Raw genomic sequence first — 23,186 nt, 5'->3', positions numbered from 1 at the left:
TATTAGAGTACAGGATAAAAGTGTCTAGACCAATCAACCACTCACAGCAATGGATAGAAGTGTCTAGACCGATCAATCACTCCCAGCACAGGATAGAGGTGTCTAGACCGATCAACGACTCACAGCACAGGGTAAAAGTGTCTAAATCGATTAACCACTCACAACACAGAATAGAAAATTCTAGACCGATCAACCACTCACAGCAGAGGATAGAAGTGTCCAGACCGATCAACCACTCACAGCACAGGATAGAAGTGTCTAGACCGATCAACCACTCACAGCACAGGATAGAAGTGTCTAGACCGATCAACCACACAGCACAGGATAGAAGTGTCGAGACCGATCAACCACTCACAGCACAGGATAGAAGTGTCTAGACCGATCAATTACCTTCAGCACAGGATAGAAGTGTCTAGACCGATCAATTACTTGCAGCACAGGTTAGACGTGTCTAGACCGATCAACCACTCACAGCAATGGATAGAAGAGTCTAGGCCGATCAACCACTCACAGCACAGGATAGAAGTGTCTAGACCGACCAATCACTCACAGCAATGGATAGAAGTGTCTAGACCGATCAATTACCTGCAGCACAGGATAGAAGTGTCCAGACCGATTAATTAATCACAGCACAGGATAGAAGTGTCTAGACTGATCAACCACTCACAGCACAGGATAGAGGTGTCTAGGCCGATCAACCACTCACAGCACAGGATAGAAGTGTCTAGACCGATCAATTACTTGCAGCACAGGTTAGACGTGTCTAGACCGATCAACCACTCACAGCACAGGATAGAAGCGTCTAAGCCGATCAACCACTCACAGCACAGGATAGAAGTGTCTAGACCGACCAATCACTCACAGCAATGGATAGAAGTGTCTAGACCGATCAATTACCTGCAGCACAGGATAGAAGTGTCCAGACCGATTAATTAATCACAGCACAGGATAGAAGTGTCTAGACCGATCAACCACTCACAGCACAGGATAGAGGTGTCTAGGCCGATCAACCACTCACAGCACAGGATAGAAGTGTCTAGACCGATCAACCACTCACAGCAATGGATAGAAGTGTCTAGACCGATCAATTACCTGCAGCACAGGATAGAAGTGTCCAGACCGATTAATTAATCACAGCACAGGATAGAAGTGTCTAGACCGATCAACCACTCACAGCACAGGATAGAAGTGTCTGGACCGATCAATTACTTGCAGCACAGGATAGAAGTGTCTAGTTCGATCAACCACTCACAGCACAGGATAGAAGAGTCTAGACCGATCAACCACTCACAGCAATGGATAGAAGTGTCTAGACCGATCAATTACCTGCAGCACAGGATAGAAGTGTCCAGACCGATTAATTAATCACAGCGCAGGATAGAAGTGTCTAGACCGATCAACCACTCACAGCACAGGATAGAAGTGTCTAGACCGATCAATTACTTGCAGCACAGGATAGAAGTGTCTAGTTCGATCAACCACTCACAGCAAAGGATAGAAGAGTCTAGACCGATCAACCACTCACAGCAATGGATAGAAGTGTCTAGACCGATCAATCACTCACAGCACAGGATAGAAGTGTCGAGACCGATCAACCACTCACAGCACAGGATAGAAGTGTCGAGACCGATCAATTACTTGCAGCACAGGATAGAAGTGTCGAGACCGATCAATTACTTGCAGCACAGGTTAGACGTGTCTAGACCATCAACCACTCACAGCACAGGATAGAAGTGTCTAGGCCGATCAACCACTCACAGCAATGGATAGAAGTGTCTAGAACGATCAACCACTCACAGCAATGGATAGAAGTGTCTAGACCGACCAATCACTCACAGCAATGGATAGAAGTGTCTAGACCGATCAACCACTCACAGCACCTTATAGAAGAGTGGAGACCGATCAATCACTTACAACACAGGATATACATGTCTAGACTGATAAATTACTCACAGCACAGGATAGAAGTGTCTAGACTGATTAACCACTCACAGCACATGGTAGAAGAGGCTAGACCGGTCAACCACTCACAGGATAGAAGTGTCTAGACCGATCAATCACTCACAGCACAGGATAGAAGTGTCTAGACCGATCAATAACTTACAGCACAGGATAGAAATGTCTAGACCGATCAATTACTTACAGCACAGGATAGAAGTGTCTAGACCGATCAACCACTCACAGCACAGGGTAGAAGAGTTGAGACCGATCAATCACTCACAGCACAGGATAGAAGTGTCTAGACCGATCAATTACTTACAGCACAGGATAGAAATGTCTAGACCGATCAATAACTTACAGCACAGGATAGAAATGTCTAGACCGATCAATTACTTACAGCACAGGATAGGAGTGTCTAGACTCATTAACGAGTCACAGCACAGGATAGAAGTGTCTAGATCGATCAACCACTCACAGCACAGGATACAAGTGTCTAGACCGATCAACCACTCACAGCACAGGATAGAAGTGTCTAGACCGATCAACCACTCACAGCACAGGATACAAGTGTCTAGACCGATCAACCACTCACAGCACAGGATAGAAGTGTCTAGACCGATCAACCTGTGAGAGTACAGGATATTTTTTCAAATTTCAAGTCAATGATGAATGCGCATTTATTACCTTCTACTGAAATGATTCCCTTTTTTGGATTTTTGGATATTGTTTTGGACAATTAGAGGATGTCGAAGTTGCATGTATTTAGCAAAAACAACCTCATCAACCTCTATCCAAAAGAAGTCTGAAGGCTGATGATTCGTGTTCTGCATGATAGGGAACCTATCCTGTATCCTGTTTACTGCTCATTCTAGCTGATGTGAGGATGTTTTGTGCTCAGACGGATAATGTAGTACTCAGGAAAAGCAAAAATATTGATGAATTCAGCTAGGACCTTGGCTAGTCGAAATTGTTCAATATACTTTGTGAATTTGGAATGCTCCGATGTTCATGAATTCATTACCTGGCCTTATTGGCAAGCGCCAAATTACAGGTGTCATTACAGGTGACATAAACCAAATTACAGGGGACATTACAGGTGACAGGTGACATTACGGGTGACATGCGCCAAATTACAGGTGACATGCGCCGTATAACGGGTGACAGTACAGGTGACATGCACCAAATTACAGGGGACATTACAGGTGACAGGTGGCATTACAGGTGACATGCGCCAAATTACAGGTGACATGCGCCGTATAACGGGTGATATTACTGATTGTTTCCAAGTAAAAGATACTACTGGTCAAGTAGCTATTGTAGCCTTTGGATACGATGAGTTAATATTTTTTCTTAATCATATTAAGAAACATACATTATACTTAAAAAGCCGCAAATTCAGGAAATTGCTCAAAAAATTGTTTACAATATGCTTCATTCAACCCAATTATTATGGAAGAAAACCCACAATTCGTTTACACGTGTAATTGGTATTGGTGTCAAAGACATTCGTGAGGCAGCACTTTCCCTCATGACACTAAAATAACTCTCCGTGAAGTTACTCGGTCCATTTCCCTGAGGATACTAAAATAACTTTCCTTGAAGTTACTCGGTCCATTTCCCTGAGGATACTAGAATAACTTTCTGTGAAGTTACTCGGTCCACTTTGCCTAAGGATACTAGAATAACTCTCCGTGAAGTTACTCGGTCCACTTTCCCTGGGGACACTAGAATAACTCTCCGTGAAGTTACTCGGTCCACTTTGCCTGAGCATACTAGAATAACTCTCCGTGAAGTTACTCGGTCCACTTTGCCTGAGCATACTAGAATAACTCTCCGTGAAGTTACTCGGTCCACTTTTCCTGGGGATGCCAGAATAACTCTCCGTGAAGTTACTCGGTCCACTTTGCCTGAGGATACTAGAATAACTCTCCGTGAAGTTACTCGGTCCACTTTACCTGAGGATACTAGAATAACTCTACGTGAAGTTACTCGGCCCACTTTCCCTGAGGATACTAGAATAACTCTCCATGAACATAACTGGGCCCCTTTCCCTGACCTTACATGGGCCACTTTCCTTGAAGTTACCTGATCACACCCATAACCTACTGTCAGTGACTGTCTCAATGCGAACGTAGATAGTTTGTTTCACCCTTGTTTTGCAGCTATGTTAGCATCGTTAGCTGTTGAGCTCCACCAAAGACGGCCGGTCAGTTGTGAAACGAAACCCGGCAATAGCCATGCAGTGTGAGACCTGGCTCACATTCATGTGGGATTTCCCTCGTCCTCAAAATCGGTAAACAAAAACGGTATTTGTTGCTGCCTCGCTCGGCATTCAGCACTAAAAGATTAGAGCAAGAAAACAGGACCTGCTGGCCCGGTGTTAGCATAATGTGAGTGGCCGGGGTGTCATGTCTGGTTTCTTCGCCGTAATACTTCAGTGGCAGCAGTGCTTTGGCGGGATAGATTAGCTTTCTCATAAGAACACACGTGTATATGTATATATGGACTCCTCATCACCACATAACTGAAAAAGTGTTAAGTACGACATGAAAACTCAAGCATACATACATACATTTTCCTCCACCCCTCACCCCCACCCCCCCACCCCCCATTGTAACCGCCCAGATTCTTGCTGGAGAGCATGCTGGTTTTGTTATGGCGTCATTTAAATTCAAGGTGACCTTGAAACCTCTGGTTCGCATAGAATATCCAGTTTTCTATCTCCAATTTTCTGATATGCGTTAACCGGCAATTGGATAACGCATTCCAGAAAGGCAGGGTAAACATACATTAACTGAAGCAATTATCCTTTGGTAGCGCTTTAAAGTCCATAGCTGATGATATGTTACATTTTTATTTGTATCGTATGGAAATATATACCGTCCATTTTCGAGCTGAAATGGGTGATTCACTTATACCATAGCGTTATAATGTAAGCGTAGATTTGAAAATGCTATTCCAGGTCGAATATTCAGCTTGAGCTGTTACCACCATATGGCTGTAATGCTGCCAAAGTGCCTAAACCAATAATCCTTCAGTTATTGATTTCGTTTCATTGGAGGTCTACACACTCACGTTTTGAAACTGACGGCGTTAAATTTTCTATAGAAATAGAAAGGTGTTTCCTATTATAACTGCAGTTCTTTGCCTTATAAAATACTACGCTCGGGCCCCGTTTTTCTGAAAGTTATGGCACCGTATGAAGGGGAGATGATTTTAGGAGAAAAGTTATGACAAATACGTTACAACAAATACTTTATGACAAATACGTTCCAACAATTACTTATGACAAATACGTTCCTACAAATACTTTATGACAAATACGTTACAACAAATACTTTACGACAAATACGTTACAACAAATACTTTACGACAAATACGTTACTACAAATCCTTTACGACAAATACGTTACTACAAATACTTTATGACAAATACGTTACAACAAATACTTTATGACAAATACGTTACAACAAATACTTTATGACAAATACGTTACAACAAATACTTTATGACAAATACGTTACAACAAATATTTTATGTCAAATGCGTTACTACAAATACTTTATGACCAATACGTTACTACAAACACTTTTTGACAAATACGTTACTACAAATATTTTTACAAACTGTTGGGAACGTGTGCATGGTTGTGTGCTTGGTGCTGTGAGTTGGATATGTGTGCAAAGAGAGATGACAGCGTCTGGAAGAGCCTTCTGCTTTGTACTTCATGTAAACAGAATCAGAGTGTGGCTGGACAAGTCACAGAGTGTTCCTGTACCGCTATGGCGTCGTGTCTACCGCCCCCCCCCCTCCCCTCTCACTTCACCCCACACAGCCTACCTCCACACCCCACCTCCCCCATTTCTACGTGCGCCTTGCTCTGTCAAATGGATTCACCAGGTTCATACTCCCTGTTGTTTGCCGTGACCACAACATATTGGTCAATCATGCGTGCACAGGAGCTAATTACCACGTCTAATTCCTCTCGGTTCATGTGAGGATTAATATTGGTATAAACCTGAGCTGTTCATTTATCTAATTTGTGTTTATGGTTTTTCTCACAGTTTTTCAATTAGGTAGGTCACGTGTTTGTGTATTAATACCCTCAGAAGCTACCGTAACAACACCTGACGTAAAACTGTGGCCTTTCTCTGTGGGATTTGAAACCCCGACTTCATAGATCCAAGATTGATTGGTTGTAGCTAGCACAAGGCCTAAGCAGACAGCCAATGAGGGCCACGGCGTTAATTTTTTTTTCAGGAACATCATAGCTATGTCTTGTCTGACATTTTTTCGTCGGGTACCGTCTTGTCTGATATATCATGGAAAGCTGCCATGTCTTGTCTGACAAAATTTGCGAAGAATTCCTTTGTCTGGATTAAAGTCATTTCACTGGCTCCATAGCTATGTCTTATTTCACATATTTTCTTACTGGTCCTATATATTTTTGAAGGAGGTGTTTAATCATGTATGAAAAAGTTTTTGAAGAGTTCCTATATCTGACCTGATGTATTTTGTAAATGTAAATTTGGCTAATATAATTCCAAATTGGATCTATACCTTGAGTGAATTTTATTTAGTTTCATGCTAAACTAAATATATGTCTCATATATTTCCTAGGAGCTCCAGTGATATAGTTTTGTAGATCTGTGGCGTCTTGTCTGATATGTTTTCGAAGAGTTGCTATACCTTGACATGTCTTTTCGAAGAGGGTCTGTGTCTTTTCGACATACCTTGGAACTGTATCTGTTTTCTGAACATAACCTATATCTTGCCCGATTTCTAATCTTAACAGTTCTTATCTTTACCTAATGTTTTTTCCCAACGCTTACTGTTTCGTGCATTGCCTTTATCTAAAGTTTCCCTTGTGTTATAGCCTGTATACTAACCAAGGTATCTGCCACCTACACAACTCATCGGAGAGTCAAATGCTAAATGTCACTCAAGCGATTCAGGCTGCTATTTACAGAAGCGTGCCCTGGTGTTAAAACCGGGCAGTACTGGTATCACTTGAAAGGCTGCATAAAGTGCCAATAATGTATCAAATATGATGTGTCCAGATGCAACATTAATGGAGATATAGCTGTATATAATATATAATTTAACCTGTGAACTGCAGTCACGCAATATCCATCCGCGACATGATATTGATGGATGTCGTTAGTGCTACAATCAAGTGTCATAAATGTATACGCCTGTCTTAAATAAGCGACAAAATGCCCACTGATCGCACTTGCATTTATTTATTTATTCATTTATTTGTTTATTTGATTGGTGTTTTACGCCGTACTCAAGAATATTTCACTTATACGACGGAGGCCAGCATTATGGTGGGAGCAAACCGGTCGAAGCCCCGAGGAAGCCCACGACCGTCCGCAGGCTGCTGAAAGACCTCACCACTTACAGCCGGAGAGGAAGCCAGCATGAGCTAGACTTGAATTCACTGCGACCGCTCTAGCCGCGATTGTAAGAATACCGATTATGGCACTTTCATTACAACTTACCCTGTCATGTGTGACCCAACGGCCGTTTTCTCACTGTCTTTACGCCTCATCGATTTCGTGTGTGTGTGACCAGATACTGTGTACTCTCGTCACAGGCTTCTTTGGCCATGTTTTTATGTTTTTGGCGAGTCCTAAAAGGCGTTTATTTATTGATCGTTCAGATTTTGTGAGATCTCATGCCGACGGCTAGAACTATTTTCTAGCAGACTCTTATTGTGATATTGGTAAAACGTTGCCAATGTGGCATGAAACACTAACCTTTCATTTATTCATTCAAACCGCGTCTCCGAAAGTGCATGCTGTCACGCACCAAATTTACCCACGATCCTATTATTTTCAACTTTATGGGGTGAAAGACTTACCGTTATGACATTAATTTGGAATGGCGCATATACATGTTTTAGCAAGTTTTATTCTGCGCGCCTAACATAAACAGGGTTAGCAATGTTTAGGACATTAAAACATTTACAGCATTCATAAACTATATTCTCAGCGTTAATGAACAAAAGGAGGTCATTCTGGGTTTAAAATTTACATATTTCATTAAATAATAATGATAATAATCAATCGTTAATAAAAATTACCACGTGTTTAAAACATTCGGATGCAGGATCTACACAAAAAGAACATATCTGAACTACGGACATTACAATTTGCACTGTGCAAGAAAAGAAAGCACCTGTTTTTTGGGGTGAAAACACAGAAAAGCTGTGAGACTTCTGAGCGTTTATTGACATCATTTCCGGTGCGGTCAGAATGATCCCATGGACAGTGATCTTGTGAGACCAGTTGGGTTTTAACCTCCGGGGCCACTTTCACAAAACTTCGGAAGTCATACTTCTCGCAATTTTTTTGGTAACAGAACTTGTCTAGGTTATATTGCCACAAGGCGACGTGATTTACGCGAAAAGTTACAAAAAGTGATTTAGGAAGTTTTGTGAAAGCGGGCCCAGCTCTGTAAGTCTTTTGTGAGTTGGTCAGCAACAACCATCCGCGGGTTGTTGCAGACCTTCCTACGTTCGGCCGGAGAGGAATACTTCTGACGAGGACACACTATAAAAAAGTTAAATCCTACAAAAGAGCATTTGTATTTTGTTATTCGCCTGAGAGAGACATTATGATGATGGAAAAATGAAAAAAAAAGAACTCCCAGTGTACACGTTTTGGTTCTCATTTCAGCTTATAAATTATGCAGTTTTTTGCCATTTGCAGCACTCTTCATTTATACATGTTATGAAACTCCTGAATTATCGAGTACCTCTGCGTGTTCATGTTTAAATCTATATACCCACGTGATATTTACCATTCTCTATAAGCCATACGTTACACAGGAAGTTCCTGCCGAGCTAAATAGTTAAATGATTAATGAAGTGTTTTTATTCACTTCTACTATTTGTCTTTTGAACTATAAAACTGACAAGCGGAACTTTACATTAGATCTGCGGTAAAACGCCGTGGCCTCCGTGGCCGAGGAGGTTAATGCGCCTCTCAGCAATGAGGTTGCTGGGAGTCCTGCTCTTTCTGGTTTCCTCACAGGCCGTACGTGAGTTTCCCCGGGGCTTTGTCCAGCTGGCCGCCGTTGAATAAATAAAATATTCTTGAGTACAGCGTAAAACACCAATTAAATAAATAAATGAATAAATAATTAATAAATAAATTTTTCACTGGAACGATTAAAAAGGTATTGTTTAGCATCACATTCAGTACTTTATTTATGATGTGGCCTTTGCGAAAGCTGATATTAGCCACAAAATTAGCTCCGACCACAAAATTAACAGGCTTTAAACCCATTGTGATTCTGAGAGCCTTGAGATGATGGATATAGGCGTGTGTAGTATAACATGCACAGTAAAGGTCCCGATAATGTGACGTGAGCCTTATAGAGATGACAAATCAGTCAAGGAAATGTATTTTTAATTAAACATGCATGTCTAGCATGACTGTCAAGGGTGATTGCTTGATATCCGGCGATCGTGATGTCGCTGTCACGACGTATTGTTATCCCATTCCAATTTTACAGCACAACAAAACAGGTGCCCCAGGAGAATAATTGCGTTGTCCACACTGTAATGAGGCGTTTTTAGACCTTAGTTGAGAATGACAAGTACGACAAGTAGGGGAGTAAAGCTTACGAAAGAAGATGCGTTTAAATGTATTGATCGTACGTGTTTGGTAGTTATAGAAAACAAACATACGCATCTTTACCGACTCATTCTGGGGATAGTGTAGCACAAAACACAATGACTTAACGGCTTAAGCTAGAACATCACAGGTAACATAGTCATGTGTCAATAGGCTTAGGACAAATCAATTTAACGATAAAATAAGGCAATGAGACACATCTCGTTCGTGACGAACAGCGGGACATGTTTATTCCCGCGTGTCGCAGGATCCAGTCACAGCTTGGAGTGGCTACTGCTCCACAGCAATATATGTTTACCAAGAAATCCTTAAAACAAGGTAAGGTATATGGATGAGCCAAAAGACAAAGACACCTAGTTTTCCCTTTGTTCGATGTTTGTTTTAAAACTTTCTTTCAAGAGGTAAAACGCACAACAATGGAATTTTGAGTCGAACTTGGAGGTAGACGTGTGCAACTTAAACTTTCACTGGCGTGATGTAGCACGTGGAACCGGAAACGGTAAACCGGAAGTCAGGAGCATCAAAGAATATCCGTGGACATGTGTGAACTGCCCCGTGGATTCAGCACTCCATGGGGCTGATTGAGCCACGCCCCTATAGCAATGCGTGACATGCATATTTCTTTATTTGTTTAGTTGACTATTGTGTAACGCCATACGCAAGAATGGTGGTCCCCTGGTCCCTTTGAATTTTTAGTGATATTAAGAAATATCTCTTAATTGTGGATTCTATATTTACGTGGACTGACTCGCCGATGGAAGCCGGAATATTCCATCCGCATATAGACGCTGTATTAATAAGAGACTATATATTTTTGTAATTATTTGTATTGATTTGGGTATATTGTCAGTTGCATTATTAGTTTATTTTGTTTCTTTGTCTGATATTCTGTAAAGCCCAACGCTAATCTGAGAGTTGAACAAGCCGGTTTCTCATCTTTACTCTCCCACAGTGGTACCTCCACATTAACAACTATCAATATGGTTCCCAAAATTCACCTTAACATTTAAACAGTGTGTTAATACTGTCAATTATCAAAACACCTGGTACATAACCTACACAATGAGCAGATGCATTTCATAAACGCTTTGCATTCTCTTACTATTCTTGCCTCACCTGAACGGATGCGCCGTCCTTTTGCATATCACACATCCTGTACTCTGAAGGATGGGAAATTGGACTGTGCCTCCGGCTTGATGGATCGACTATGAATGAGATGAGACACACATATTTATGTTTTAATGTCGTTATTACGTGTTGATTCTCCACAGGCTGCTAATTACATGATGCATGCAAAACTCATCGAATGTTGCCAGCTACATTTTGTATGCAATAATTTACGATCTGGCGTAAAGACATAACAATGGATGGCACGATCGTTTAGAATGTCTTTCATCTGACAAACCTCCTCCCCCCTCCCCCCATAATTTTTGGAGACAGTGTCGTCGACAACAAAGACGCCACAATCTGTTAAAGCGGGTATCTAGATCTGATAAAAAACATTACGTTTTTCGACTTAAGGTTAGAATATCTGAAACGTCTTAGTTTTGATTCGATTTGATTGATGGATTTGATTCGGTGTTTTAAGTTTTTCTTCCGGATATTTCACTTTATGTTCATTGTGCAACTAAAGGCTTTCAGAAAACCTTGGAAGGCAACAAAAAACTACTGATGTATTTATTACCTACAATTAGGCGACTTTTGACGCTAGACCGCGGTGAAGACACCAAGGGATGGAACGTGCTACACCGTGTTATGTAATGATGTAGGGGTAATGTAACACCCACCGTGTAATGTAAATAATACATGAGTAATGTAACACCCACCGAGCAATATAACACCCACGAGTTACGTAATAATACACAAGTAATGTAACACCCACCGCGTTATATATTAATACACGAGTAATGTAAATATAAGCGTGAAGTCGGACATTCATATACCATTCGTAGTCCGTAAAAGGCGTTCCAAGTCGATAATCGCAAGATCCATTTCCAAAACAACGTTTAACACTAACTCCCAAAGACAAAGGAATGTAAGAAATTATACAAATAAGAAATAAAGCTGGTAACTCACAAGAGAGAAGCGGTCATCAGTTTTCAATGATGCCGGGCAGACAATGAATATTCCAGGCATGAATTCCATATCAAAGTTCAAATTCATAGTCCGTGAATGAGTTCCATGTTAAATAACAATTAAACAAGTATCTCAGCTAAACAAGTAACACCCACCGTGTTATGTAATAATACATGAGTTATGTAACTTCCACTGCATAATGTAATAAATACATGAATAATATAACTTACACTGTGTAATGTAATAATACATAGGCAATGTAGCCCCCACCGTGTAATGTAGCATCCACGGTGCAGTGTAATAATACACGAGTAATGTAACTGTCACAATATAGTGTATCAAGACAGTGTGACGTAATAAAAGTGTGACGTAATAAAATTTTTCTTCTCACGTTATATCACCGCATAATGTAATAAAATGAAAAATTAATAAAGGTGTCCGTGTTATATAAATATTAATTTTAAAACCAAAAAGTTATGGAATAACAGGGACCTTCGTGGAACTTGTTAGCGAGCTCAGCCCATAGTCTAGTATGGTCTGCACTGACTTTGTTTTACTTTAATGCAACTGTTTGCTGGCTTGAGAATAAAGGTAAAATGGTAAAATCGTGCAGTAATGTGTTACTCATTACGTTACTTTTTACGTTACAAGGTAATAGTCATTCTCTTTGTCTATTTTATCTGTTTTTATTTCCATTTGAATGAGTTTCTATTCGTTCTATTTCATTTTATTTCCAAAATCCTTTTCTTTATTTCTACACCTGAAGCCTAATAGTTTTTCTTTTTCTTTTGTGCGGATGATTTTATTTCATTGTATAGTGTTTTTCTTCTGCTTTTCAGGTATTGCATCATCTCGACTGGAGAAGTATAATTACACGGCTCTTATTGGTCCGCAGTGCTCGGGCGTGTGTGACGTAGTCGCTAAACTCGCCGCCTACCGGAACTTGCCTATCTTCTCCGGAGTTTGTCAAGACCGACTGATGCAAAACAAAGACGTTTATAAGGTGAGAATGAAAAATGGTAGCTTCCAGTGTGTGTATAATTTCTATGAGGAGTTTCTTGCCTGTTGTAACTGCTATTAACTGAGGGAAGAATAGCTCATGTCGGAAGTTGCCAGGCTTTAACTTGCCTGTTGGAATTCAGATCTCTCTTGTTTGGTTAGTACGTAGATTTGCCGGGTACCTGTTTAATCCAAAATCAAAATTTCGGCGGACTCTATTAACTTCCATTGCTTCGGATGGTCGTGGGTTTCCTGCGGATGGTCGTGGGTTTCCTGCAGATGGTCGTGGGTTTCCTGCGGACGGTCGTGGGTTTCCCGCGGATAGTCGTGGGTTTCCCCCGGGCTCTGCCCGGTTTCCACCCACCATAATGCTGACCGCCCTCGTATAAGTGAAATATTCTTGAGGCACGGCGTAAAACACCAATCAAATAAATAAATAAATAACTTCCACTGTGCTCTGTGATATCAGAAATGAATGAGGCCACACTTCCCTGGCAAATGTGGCAGTATGTCGTACACAGAGCTAGGATTTCAAGTACGCTGTGCATGTATTTATTTATTTATTCCATTGCTGTTTCATGACGTACTTAAGAATATTTCACTTATACAAGGGCGTTCAGCAATATGGTGTGAGGAAACCGGGCAGGACCCGGGAAATACCTACGACCACCCGCTAATTGCTTGAAGATCTTCCAATTCCCACATACGGACAGGAATTTAACAAGGCTTGAACTCCCAGGACCACGTTGGTGAAAGGCTCTTGAGATATTGCGCTGCGCTGGCATGCTAACCACCTAGGCCACAGAGGCACTGCAAAATTGTGTCAGTTATAATGTGACGGAATGTCATTATTGGTGCGAGTATGATGTGAAAGAATGTCATGCCGGCGGTATCAATATAATATGTCAGGATGGGGTGCCATGTCTGGTGTTAGCATAATGTGCCTGGATGCGGTGTCATGTCTGGTGGTAGCATAATGTGTAAGGATGGGGTGTCATGTCTGTGGTTAGGATAATGTGTTGGGATTGGGTGTCATGTACTGTGTCAGTATAATGTGTCAGGATGGGGTGTCATGCCTTGTGTCAGTATAATGTGCCAGGATGGAGTTTCATGTCTTGTGTTAGTATAATATGTCGAGACGGAATGGCATTACCGGTGTTATTAGAATGATGACTCTCTGATTTGCCTTCTTCACTACTTTCCGCTCCTCATCTTACAGACTCTGACTCGGTTCCTGGGCAGTTTCAACGTGATTGGACAGGCGGTCGTGGGTGTGATGAACGAACACGGCTGGACACGGTTCGGGCTTATCTCCGAGGTACACAAGGACAAAATCTGGATCCTGTCACGTGACGGAATCACGGAAGAGGCGGACAAGGAAAACCTTAGTATATCGATGTCACGTGAGGTGGGCGTGGGACAAGAGGACAGTCTTGAGGACATTCTCAAGGACGTGGCCAAGGTCTCCAGAAGTAAGTCACGTCATTACTTAGTCGTATTGTGACAAGAAGACGCCTGTGGACTAAACCGACTGATTGATGTATGGATGTAGAGATTCATTGATTGATTGATTGAATGATCGGTGGAGGGACTGGTTGATTGGGTGGCTGGTTGTTTAACTGTCTACGGGCTCACGAAACGATCTAAGTCAAAACTTTAATCATTAAATTTGGTATGTTTCGTTCCGTTCTTTTAGGTGAAATTTGTTGTATAATAACTTACCCAGAATTTACCATACCAAGCAATATTTATTTTTACCTTGGTATATCAAAATTAACAATTTTAAAATGATTTGAAATTTTGATTGAAGTCTAAGATGGTTTGTGATTTCTCGCACGTGTGTTTTGTGGCATTAATCCCAGTATTTAGCTCTTAGAAACTTAATATTGTCTTATTATCAGATCACTGATCGAAGGCAGTAATAGTTTCTGGCGGAAGTCCATTACCTATTGACGAATTACTGAGTTGGCACACTCTACTTTCTGCCAACTTTCTCCCATCAACAAACTTGACCCTAATATATGTATACAACAAGCAATCTACATTTACATCTATCATAATAAATGGTCTGTACAGGTACGTTTCAGTACATCAGAAAGTGTCTCAGTACTCCAATAAAAAAATACGTCATCACACCAGGGATATCTCATGGAATATGGGGCGTTAAACATATAAAACTGGTATCGAATATGGTGTTAAGTCAATCCCTGGCAAATATACATCTTGACCTTCATAAACCACGCCTTCCGATTTCTTTGCCCTGTGATCACCTGTTTGAATACGGCTGTTTGAACAAAGACAATGTAACCTCCTAGATACCTTACAGCCACTTTCAGATGTTGTATTCTCGGAGAAACAGTACGACTTTTTAGGCATCTGACTTTGTTTTTCAGTTATTGTGCTTCAAGTATGAATTTAATTGTTCAATAATTTGTTCGTTCTTTTCATTTACCGTACTTGTTCTAACAGTAGACACATTCTATTTATTGGTGAACCATAATGTTCATTTCACTTATTGTTCATGTTGGGAGAGAAGGCATTTTGATCATTGAGACAATGTTAGGGCAGACACTGCAATCGCCTAATTGATGAATGCGGTTTTCAATTATTCTGCTGGCGGTAAAAGGATACATTACGATATTTGATAAATGAAACTGTTTAAGTTGTTGTGTTCACCGTGAGAGAAGAGACACTGCGATTTTTGATGAATGTGATTGGTTTTCATTTATTCCACTCGCTATTAACATACAGACATTGTGATCTTTGATGAATACCACTTTTTTTCACTTATTGCGCCCGCAGTTAAAGGACAGACATTGCAACCTTTGACCAATGTGACTCTTCAGTTGTTGTGCTCTCTGTGAGAGAAGAGACACTGCGACCTTTGATGACTGTGACTTTAGTTTTCAGTGGCTGACCTCGCTGTTAAATGACAGACATTGCGACCTTTGACGAATGTGACTTTTTCAGTTGTTGTGCTGTCTGTGAGAGAAGACATTGCGACCTTTAATGACTGTGACTTCGGTTTTCAGTTTTTGATCTCGCTGTTAAAGAAGACACATTGTGATCTTTTACGAATATCACTTTTTCTTTTCAGTTATTGTTCTCGCTGTGAGAGGCGAGACCTTACGATCGTTGATGATTCTGGCTCACAAACATGGCTACACCACTGGAGACTATTTCTTCATTAATATTTATTATTATCGCATTGAGGCCGTATTTGGGGATTTCTCATGGAAACAAGTTAGTACAGTTAAAATCCCCACAAAGTGGGAGGGAAAAACGGGCATCCAGAGGATTTAGATCTCCCGTTAATGTGACCCAAGAAATGGTTGGGGTGCTAACTATAGATGTGCACGTTTTGAAAGTGTACACTGTTAAACTTGTACGTTTTCCTTGTTTACTGGTGGAAGGTTTAATTACTCAAACACGATACAACGTGTCTGATCTCAAGAAATTGGATATGCCCAACATCAGTAAAAAAAATAAAAAAATTGTACACTTAAAATTGACCTTCTCTGTACATTTTAAAAGTTTCCACTACAAAACTGTTATGTTTTCTTTTTGCGTACTTTCTTCACTCTTCTGTCTTCTCCTTTATTTTATGTTTTCCTTTCGCTTACGTCCTCCCTTCGCCTACGTTCTCTTTCCCCCCGTCTTCTGATTTCTTTACAACTACTTTCTCCCCTCCTCTGTCTTCTTCTCTCTCTCATGGTGTCTGTGCACACAAGTTCTCCTTGCCCAAGTCTTCTTTTCTCTCTCATTGTGTCGTTGCACCTACGTCCCCTGTCTTCATCTCTTTCTCATGGTGTCTTTCCATCTACGTTCTCCCCTCCTCTGTCTTCCCCTCTTTGTCAGGCTCTGTTTGTCATTGTCTTTGCGCCTACGTTCTTCTTTCCACCGTCTAATTCTGTCTTTCATAACGTCTTCGCGCCTGTGCCCTCCTTCCCTCTTCTTTCTCTCATTGCGTCTTTGCGCCTATGTTCTTTTCCCCGTCTTGCACCTCTCTTGGATGTTTTCCTTTTCCTCGCTTTCCCATTGATCGGATATTATCCATCATGTGATTTACCCATCTTCTCCTTTCATTTTGAACAGAATGACGAGTATGATGATATTGCCAAACAAGCCTACAAGTCCCTCCTGTTTATTTCCTACTTTACACCTCCAACACAAGACTTTGACGATTTTCAGGAAAAAGTCAAGCTGAAGTCGTTAGAACTGTTTAATTTCTCGTACAGCCCGAATGCCTCGGTAAGCCCACTTCCTGTTCTACTTCATTTGTTCTTGTTTAACACGATATATAGCTGAAATGTTGCCCTTTCACGATATATAGCTGAAATGTTGCCCTTAACACAATACTATTCCTATATTAACATGATCTGGACTACCCGATAAGTTAGTTTTGCTGAAATATTGATTGAGAGATTGATCTGTAGTTAAACTGATCTATTGATTGATTCACGGATTAATCAACCATGGCCCTTTATGCATTTGGTGCCAGTTAGCAGTCGGTTGCGCACGTGGGGCTTTTTGTGCTCTTCTGAACGTTACACGTGCGAAAGATTGCAACTTGTAAAACACCAGTTGTTTATTCCTGCCATTCCGGTTTTCTCCACTCACAAAACAGCGTCCATAAGTAATCAAAGAAATAAATAAAATCTACCCATGGTATTTTTCATTGATCAATATTATATCTAAAAAAATAATCTGCCATATGCATATGTTTTATTTTACAGATCCCGTATCCAGCCGCGAATCTCTACGAGGCGATGTGGACCCTGGCCATCGCACTGGACGAAACGTTGGCGGAGGGGGGAGATATTTCCAACGGAACACTCATCTCGAGGAGATTATGGGGACGTTCAATAAACGGTAGGGTAGACCACCCAGCTCAGTTAACCGTAAATTAGATATGGCAGGACAGTTAACCGTAGGGTAGATATTCCACCTCAGGAACAGTCAATAAAATGATATCGAAGACCAGTCTGTTCACAGGGTAGACAAGATAGCACAAAAAACGATATTGCAGACATATTAACTCAATAAACCGTTTAGTTTACACACTAGCTCACAATAGTGTAGACATGGCATCTCAAGCTATAGGTAGATACATTAGCTCAACAAAAGACAGGACAGACATGATGGGTATTGCGAAGGCACTTCTTTTACGATCATTGTATCATCAACTTTCAGCACGTGATTGGCCATGTATGAGTACGGTGGCCATTGAATTGGTAAAATATTCTTGAAAAACGTACAAAATGTGAAACCAAAGTTAAAAAAAACAAGCAATTAATTAGAATAATCTATCCAAATAATTTGCCAAAATAGTAAAATAACTTAATAATAGATTGTAATCAATAATTAAGATAATCAATATAAAGGATAATGAAAATAGTTAACGAGGAGTTGAAATTACGAAATGACTATGGTTATTAGTTTTGAATTAGGGATTAGTTTTCAAAACTTAATTCAGATATACCTTATAAATTATTTTTAATTCAATCAGTTTAAACCAATTAGACATTTGCCCGTTAACACGCCAGCGCTGCGCAATGACTTAGGAGTCACCCTTCTGGCTTCCTCTACCGTCGTACGTGGGAAGTTTCAGCAATCTGCGGATGGTCGTGGGTTTCCCCACAGGCTCTGTCCGGTTTCCTCACATAATTTCTTGAGTACGGTGTAAAACGCCAGTTAAATAAATGAATGAACTAGATACTGAATTCACTAAATGAAAGATCAGTCCACACTGCTATGGAATGTTATTGCAGGTACCACAGGACAAGTCACGCTAAACAGTAACGGTGACCGGGAACAAGGCTATTCCATGTTTCAGATAAAAGACACCAGCTACTTTACGTTTAAGGTAAGGCTCAATGTTTTCATTTGACTTTTGTTTCCAATGATTACGATGACAAAGGTGATACATGTAACTATCATGATGGAGATGATGATGGAGGTGATGGTCATGGCGATAGTGATGGCGACGATGATGCCGATGATGATGATGGAGATGATGATGATGGCGGGGTGATGACGCTGATGATGACGATGATGGTGGTGGGGTGGTGAAGGGTGGTGCTGGTGGTGATGAAGAAGAAGAAGACGACGACGACGACGATGATGGTGATGGTGGTAATGGTGATGGTGATAATGATGATGACGACGACCACCACCACCACGATGACGATGACGGTGATGATGGTGGGGTGGTGGTGGTGGTGGTGGTGGTGGTGGTGGTGGTGGTGGTGGTGGTGGTGGTGGTGGTGGTGGTGAGGGCGATGATAAAGATGAAGCACATAACCCAACTTATCTTCAGAGTTTGAATAGAAATAGAGGATATCCAGCTCGTGGAGATTCTGTTATCTCATGAATGGAAGATCGAAAAAAGTACAAACTTATGCCTCAAATCAGCGAAAAATTTTTGTCTTGTTTGTCGGCTGACACAAGCCCGTTTAGCAGTGCGGAGGAATTTAAATGTGACGTCAGTCATTCGTCCTCAGACCAGTGCGTAACATGTATACGCTTGATCAACTATACACTACACAAAAGAGTTCAGCGCAGAACGATTCACACAAGCTTGGAGAGGATTGCTAAATTATCATCTATATGCATTAAAACACAACAGCAAACAATTGTTTTTAATCAGTTTACGAACTTGTCCGTCAAGGAAAGACTCCGAGAAGCAGCTGGAAAAGCAGTCAGGGGTGTTGCACATGCATGTGTGAAAGCGCGCGGTTGAAATTTTGTGCGCTCGCAGGTACTGCCAAGAACATCATTTCCTCCGAAGATTGGTTCATTTGACTTGACCTGATTGACCTGATGCTATGTAGTACGAAACCGCCAGTGTGTTACATCGTCATGTATGAAGTCCAAAGGTAGGGTCGAGCCCATCCCAAAACAAGACCAGCACAAACATTACACTGCGAACATTTCCTATGACTATCTTCTTTCACCCATGTGTTTATTTATTCATTTGAATTGAGCTTAACACCCTGCTAGAGAGTATTTATTTTTTACGACGGTAGTCAGGTGGATAGGGAAGAGCAGTCACCAAGAATGGAGAAAACACCGCCCATCTACAGGTACCCGAGAAACTTCCTGACTTACATTCCCAGTGTAAACAGTGGCAGCCGGATTCGAACTCACCGTCTCATTGGTCAGGGGCCCAGTGATCTCAGCCAGCCAGAGTTTTAACCTTCTGAGCGAGTGAGCACACCTTTGTCATTATAATTAAGTTCCCATGAAGAATCACGTCCTACGCGCTGTAATTTTAAAGTTGAATGACACGATGCCGCATTTGATTGGTCATATGATATCCTAACGCAATGAATCTTTAGCCAATTAAGTGGAAGCTATTTATTCTGCTGTTGGTAATTTCTATATCTATACTCTTTTTATACTCTATACTGATGGTAAGAGAAGAATTTTGTTTTACAAGAATTATTCCACTATTTATGATTGAATATTGAACATAAATCTATACCTGGGTGGGCTTCTGTGCTTAAGCGCTCCTACTACCAAAAATGTGGGGAAACTCTCACCAAGATGGCCGCCAAAAGCGTGTGGAGGCTATCACCAAGATGGCCACAAATAACGTGTGGAAACTCTCTCCAAGATGACCGCCAAAAGCGTGTGGAAACTATCACCTAGATGGCCGCCAATAGCATGTGGAAACTTTCACCAAGATGGCCACCAAACAAAAAACGTGTCGAAACTCTCACCAAGATGACAGCCCAAGCCAACACAAGTGTAGTGGTACATGGTTCACAGATGGATCGAATCAGGGGCCATTAGGCCATGAAAATAGTTTTTTGAACAACCTTACAATCATTCTAATAAGTTTTAATACACTTTTGGAGGTCTCAATATTCAAATACGAAATAATGTGATAATGTGGAAAGATAATTTGTATTTGTGGAAATAGTTCTCTATTGCCTTTCAGTTAGGGAACACACTGGTTTTGTCTTGCTCCTTTGCGCACAAGCAGAACCCATTATTTTTTTTTTAATTACTGCCCTAAGCCCACACAAGAGCGTCTTCGACTGCTTTAATTACAGTCTTCAAGGCCCCATCAGCAGTGGGAGCGGGGGAATCTACAAATTCCCAATGCATTAGTTTTTCGCCAAGCGAACACATACCATTTTTAAAGTCTTTAGAATAACCCGACTCGAGTTTGATCCTTGGCTTCCAACTCCCAGGCCTAACCATTGGGCCAACGAAGCGGTTAACATAAAATGTATAACAGGAGAGAACAAAACAGAGCATAGCTTTCTACCACTGTCCCTCGAGGAGTGTTTTGTTCAGCTTTTCAACTACGCTTTCAGCTGTATTGTATTTGTCTCTCTATTTCAGCCGGTGGGTTATTATTTCTCACGTGAGGGTTATTTCAAGTCTATGGAGGACAGTCCAATACTTTGGCCCGGGGGGTCAAATACGCCTCCCCCAGACACTCCGCTCTGTGGGTTTTACAACGAACGATGTTATCAGGGTAAGTCCAACTTTTTAGCAAGTGAAATCCATGTAAGTCGAAACAACGCCCTAGAAACGAGATTTATATGTTATCAGATATGCTCTTATTTACGTGTCAGTCGTATCTACACTATCCCTGATGTCACTCCTGAATGAACGTATGTTGCTGATTTCATGACTACGGACATTCTGATTTTCTCATCGTGTATTTGGCTAAAGCCAAACTAAACTTTATCTAAATTCATTATGTAAACATTTACCTGGAGGCGTATCGTTTTTAGCATCCTGTATATTTGATTGGTTATAAAACGTTGGCCCAGTTAAATACGCAATTATTAATACTGGTTAAAACACACATACTTTGATGGATACCAGATAGATTCCATAACATTTCAGCTACTTAGATGTATAGTATAAACCTGCAACAAATTTCAGATGAAATGAAACTGAACAATGTTGATCTCAGATATCTTAAGTGAGGTGTTCCTGTGTCTAGTTGTTGCGACAGTTAACTGAAAAAAATACAGCTGTTTTTATATTATTTCACCTCTGATTCTGATAGGCTTATAAAACGTGCATAAAGTCCATTCAATGATGTGTGTGAAATTTTATCGTCGTATACCTTCAAGCTTGTCGAATATTTGCAAATTTCAGTGTGTTATTGCTTTGTATTGATTTATGTATTTATTCTTTTTGGTGAGCCTAGCACTGTGCAGAGTCTCTTCCAAACACTGTTTAAACCCTCCTTGCTATAATCAACACGTGGAAGTGAAAATTTACTGCTTCAGGACAAGTACAGAGTCTGTTTGTTTGTATAAGTTAACAACCTCCGAAATTTCTACCACTGAGAGCTTATAATGAGCCAGTAAAGATAATACGTGCTCTGTAAATATTGATTTTGTAGAAGAGTTTTAGTACACGTTGTCTTAATGTCCCTAAAGCTCGGGATCACGCGGAAAATGAATGGACAAAAATGACGTCATTCGGCGACATTACTTCCGCTGCGGCTTATGTATCCTCTTTATATACATCAAGGCTCTCAGCACCGGAAATGCCTGTTTGCATGCTTGTGTGTGACTACTTCAATATTTTGTCGTACTTCCATTCATCTATTGTCATAACGACCCAAATCTCATTACCCGTATTGTGGATGTAGCCCCTATCCAAGGAAAACACCAGGGACGGGTTCAATTCCGGTCGTGGACAGGGGATTTGTATATTCCACCGTTGTGTTTTGTTTAAGTGTTCAGCGACGCTCGTGTGACCGTCGGCACAGTGTGACGTACACTCAAAAAGATAATCTGTTAATTTTAACGGAAAGTCTGTTGTTTGAGTGATGCCAGAATGTATTCTGTTATTATAACACAATATTGTGTAATATTCAACATAATATCCTGTCCGTCTATTAGAATCTTTATGTTGAATTAATAGAATATATGTATTGTATTTACTAACAGAAAAATCTGTTGCAATAGCAGAATACATTCCAGGATCACTCGGATAACAGACTTCCGGTTAAATTTAACAGATTATTTTTTGAGAGTACATTGCACGTTGAAATCACTTATCTCGCACCCATGCCCTTTAGGTCACGCATAGGAAAGGCTATCGGTAACTTGCCAAAAGCTGATTCAAATTCCCCCCACAAAGTAAATTAGCATGGCGTTAAACATCATTCAATATAGCGATGATTAATAGTGCATGTATCATACAAGAGACACGAGAGAGGACAGCAGAGCCTGCCAAATTCCTGTCATCGTGACAAACCATATGTACCCCTTTTCTACATGCAAAGACGAACCGATAAACAAAGTCGCCATAAGTACCAGTTTTAGAACCGATGGGGCATCCAGAAATCAAGTGATTGTGAAGAGGGGATATGTTCCTGTATATAAACAGATACCAGGCTGTTACCCTTTGTCCCTTCGTGTGTCACGTGTTTTGTGTATGTGTATTTGGAAAATCCTGACGTTATCCTAAATGGGTGATCTGAGGTATCAAAGGCCGTCGGAATGGCCTATTCACGGCCGATAATTTGACTCTTTTTGCCA

At 40.8% G+C, this 23,186-nt stretch overlaps 1 protein-coding gene across 1 annotated transcript in view; it reads left to right on the top strand.

Annotated features, from left to right (window-relative positions):
• Nucleotides 1-9,812: 9,812 nt before the first annotated feature.
• The window catches only part of LOC135463491 (atrial natriuretic peptide receptor 2-like), a 43,175-nt gene continuing 29,801 nt past the window's right edge, over nucleotides 9,813-23,186 (top strand). The window contains exons 1-9 of the mRNA XM_064740749.1: nucleotides 9,813-9,906; nucleotides 12,504-12,667; nucleotides 13,883-14,135; nucleotides 15,761-15,906; nucleotides 16,759-16,914; nucleotides 17,400-17,535; nucleotides 18,435-18,529; nucleotides 18,738-18,935; nucleotides 21,019-21,154. Coding sequence (XP_064596819.1) covers nucleotides 9,813-9,906; nucleotides 12,504-12,667; nucleotides 13,883-14,135; nucleotides 15,761-15,906; nucleotides 16,759-16,914; nucleotides 17,400-17,535; nucleotides 18,435-18,529; nucleotides 18,738-18,935; nucleotides 21,019-21,154 — 1,378 coding nt within the window. The remainder of the gene's footprint in view (nucleotides 9,907-12,503; nucleotides 12,668-13,882; nucleotides 14,136-15,760; nucleotides 15,907-16,758; nucleotides 16,915-17,399; nucleotides 17,536-18,434; nucleotides 18,530-18,737; nucleotides 18,936-21,018; nucleotides 21,155-23,186) is intronic.

This window comes from Liolophura sinensis, chromosome 3, assembly GCF_032854445.1.
Source record: "Liolophura sinensis isolate JHLJ2023 chromosome 3, CUHK_Ljap_v2, whole genome shotgun sequence".
NCBI classification, from domain to species: Eukaryota; Metazoa; Mollusca; class Polyplacophora; order Chitonida; family Chitonidae; genus Liolophura; species Liolophura sinensis.
The sequence above is the reverse complement of the archived record's forward strand: the minus strand, read 5'-3'. Positions and strand labels throughout refer to the sequence as shown.